Source organism: Phoenix dactylifera, chromosome 2 (genome assembly GCF_051530095.1).
Source record: "Phoenix dactylifera cultivar Ajwa chromosome 2, Ajwa_hap1_PhDact_Kaust_v1.1, whole genome shotgun sequence".
In the NCBI taxonomy this organism is placed as follows: domain Eukaryota; kingdom Viridiplantae; phylum Streptophyta; class Magnoliopsida; order Arecales; family Arecaceae; genus Phoenix; species Phoenix dactylifera.
In genome coordinates this window covers 58,710,307-58,712,639 of record NC_143191.1, presented here as the reverse complement: position 1 = coordinate 58,712,639, position 2,333 = coordinate 58,710,307, and the positions used below count along the sequence as shown (strand labels likewise).

Below are 2,333 nucleotides of genomic sequence, written 5' to 3'. Positions count from 1 at the left end.
CCGCTGCTACTATCCTGGATTGAGGATTCCGTATGACGAAGCCTGCCCCGCCTCGCGTACCTCCATCCAACACCGACCCGTCAAAATTTACCTTAAGAAAACTCAGGAGCGGGGGCTCCCAGGTGAAGAATACCGTTCTTCCCCCTCCTTTTCATTCTCTTGTTAGGATGACCTTCCGGACAATATTTATTCTTGCATGCATATACATACATAAATTTGTTCCCTTCGTTCTTCAACTGATGAAGAATGAGAAAAAAAAAACAGCTTATCTCATTCCCTTGGAACCAACGTAACAGTGCTGGTCTTAATAGATTACAGCAACTCCTAAAAATTAATAGACTACATCAAACATGGGTACATGTACATACAGATTTACACACGCTGGTCTTGGATATATATGACATGCCTCATAAATAGATGCTGATCGGTGCAACGGCGACGCAGGGAGCCAACCAGCACCATAGAATTGGGGTCATGCTCCTTTGGTGGCGAGTGTCGCAACATGGAACTGTGCGGTGTACTTGTGAGCCGAGTCGTCCATCTCGTCAAGCGGAGGCTCGTTGAGAAAAGCCCAATTGCTCCTGGTCCACCTGCGAACGAACCGATCACGGTTTAAAGGAATTACTTCTATACACAAACAGAGACACAGTTTGGGTCGGCCTACGAGCAGATCAGGACGGAGGAAGCTCCTTACCAGTCACCACTCTTGTCTGGTTTGGCGTCCAATTCATTAGTGTTATCACTTGTCCTCTTCCCGATCTGATGCCGTAAGGCAAAATTCTTCAGCCTGATCGCATCCATTTCCTGGAAGAACATATATATATATATATATATATATATATATAGAGAGAGAGAGAGAGAGAGAGAGAGAGAGATCAGCAACAGAATGGAATATAGGAAGAATTTTTTTTTTTTTTTTTAGAGAGAGAGAGAGAGAGAGATCGGCAAAAGAATAGAAAATAGGAAGATTTTTTTTATTTTTTGAGAGAGAGAGGGGTTGGCTAGAAGTACCCTACTAAATGTTTTTAACCAAACAAAATAACAGGCATGGCGATAGTTAGCCAAGGCTAAATACAAAGATCCGTACAAGGTAAAACCGACTAGATTGGGAAGATGGTGACGCGGCACGTGGGTGTCGAGCTAAAGTATTTGATAGCTGAAGAGGCAATAGCGGTTTGGAATCTTAGACCGGTCGCACACGCCGCTGAAACAGGTCGAAACCAAACTTCTATGTCCCTACCAGGCAAACCCTTTTTGGTGATAGGGGAGAAGGTAGGAAGATCTAGTCCGAATCTTGGTCCCAGAAAATTAATTAGTATCCATCCAAGACAAGGCAGGCAAGGGGATGACAGGTATGAATTCTGATGATCTAATTAAATAATGAAATTAACTAAGGAACAAACCTTCCAAGTTCTTCTTAATTAGCTTGAAAAATAGGATTTAGTTTCAAGAGGCCTAGGCCGGGTGGCTCTCTTGCCTCCCTTACCTTCAAAAAAGAAACAAAAAAGAAAATCCAAGAACTTTAGGAACCCAGGCTGGTTACCTGAGACGACTGTTTCGGGGAACGGGAGGCATTTTGGAAGTTTTCCCCTTCCTCTTCTTCGGCTTTCTTGTGCAACTTCCAGAAGATCTCGATCTCTTCTTTTGTTAGCGATTTATTCCTTTCCAATCTAACTGTGGTGATGAACAAGCATGCATGAGTACTCCTTGAGCATCATCAAGTAACTAAAACAACCAAACAGGATCCAGAGAGGAAGGCGAGGGCTAATGCTAATGGAGAGGAAGAAGAGCAAGCATACCTGTATCTGGGTCCAGAAAAGGTGAGTCCCAGCCCGACATGAGGGAACCCATTTTTTCTCCGACTCTCACGCTTCAAACGAAGGAAACCGGCCGGTCGCAGTAACTCTTGGATCTTGGTAGTGGAAGCTTGGGGGTAGATGGGGCGGGTGATGGATGCCTCCCGCCTTATAAATGGATGGAGACCGGCGGTTTCTCGACGGAGCACACAGGATTGATCTAAAACCGGGACAGCCTAGGTCCACGTCGATCGGTCCTTTTCCTTCGCCATTGTTGCAATTTTATCTTAGAAAAGAAGTCCATGATAGGGAACTCCCGTTCTGCGCACACGAAGACTTATCCTGCCACGTGTGCAAGGGGTCGGTAGGATTTGCAATATTTGAATGGTTGAAAATCAAGTGGCCAGGCCCGAACTGGTGGGCCCAGGAAAACTTTCAGGTGCCCATAACGGGAACCCCGAAGCATTCATCATAAACAAAATTATATCCCCACTGTATGGCCGGCCCAAATCTCGTGACTTGTTTACCAGGGAGTAG

At 45.2% G+C, this 2,333-nt stretch overlaps 1 protein-coding gene across 1 annotated transcript; it reads right to left on the bottom strand.

Annotated features, from left to right (window-relative positions):
* Nucleotides 1–247: 247 nt before the first annotated feature.
* On the bottom strand, nucleotides 248–2,044 carry LOC103723190 (uncharacterized). The gene is made up of 4 exons (XM_008814026.6): nucleotides 1,800–2,044; nucleotides 1,544–1,674; nucleotides 695–804; nucleotides 248–590 (listed from the first exon to the last, which is right to left on the bottom strand). Exons 1-4 carry the CDS (start codon nucleotides 1,849–1,851, stop codon nucleotides 473–475), a joined length of 411 nt encoding a protein of 136 aa, XP_008812248.2. The 5' UTR covers nucleotides 1,852–2,044; the 3' UTR covers nucleotides 248–472.
* Between the last annotated feature and the right edge of the window lie 289 nt (nucleotides 2,045–2,333).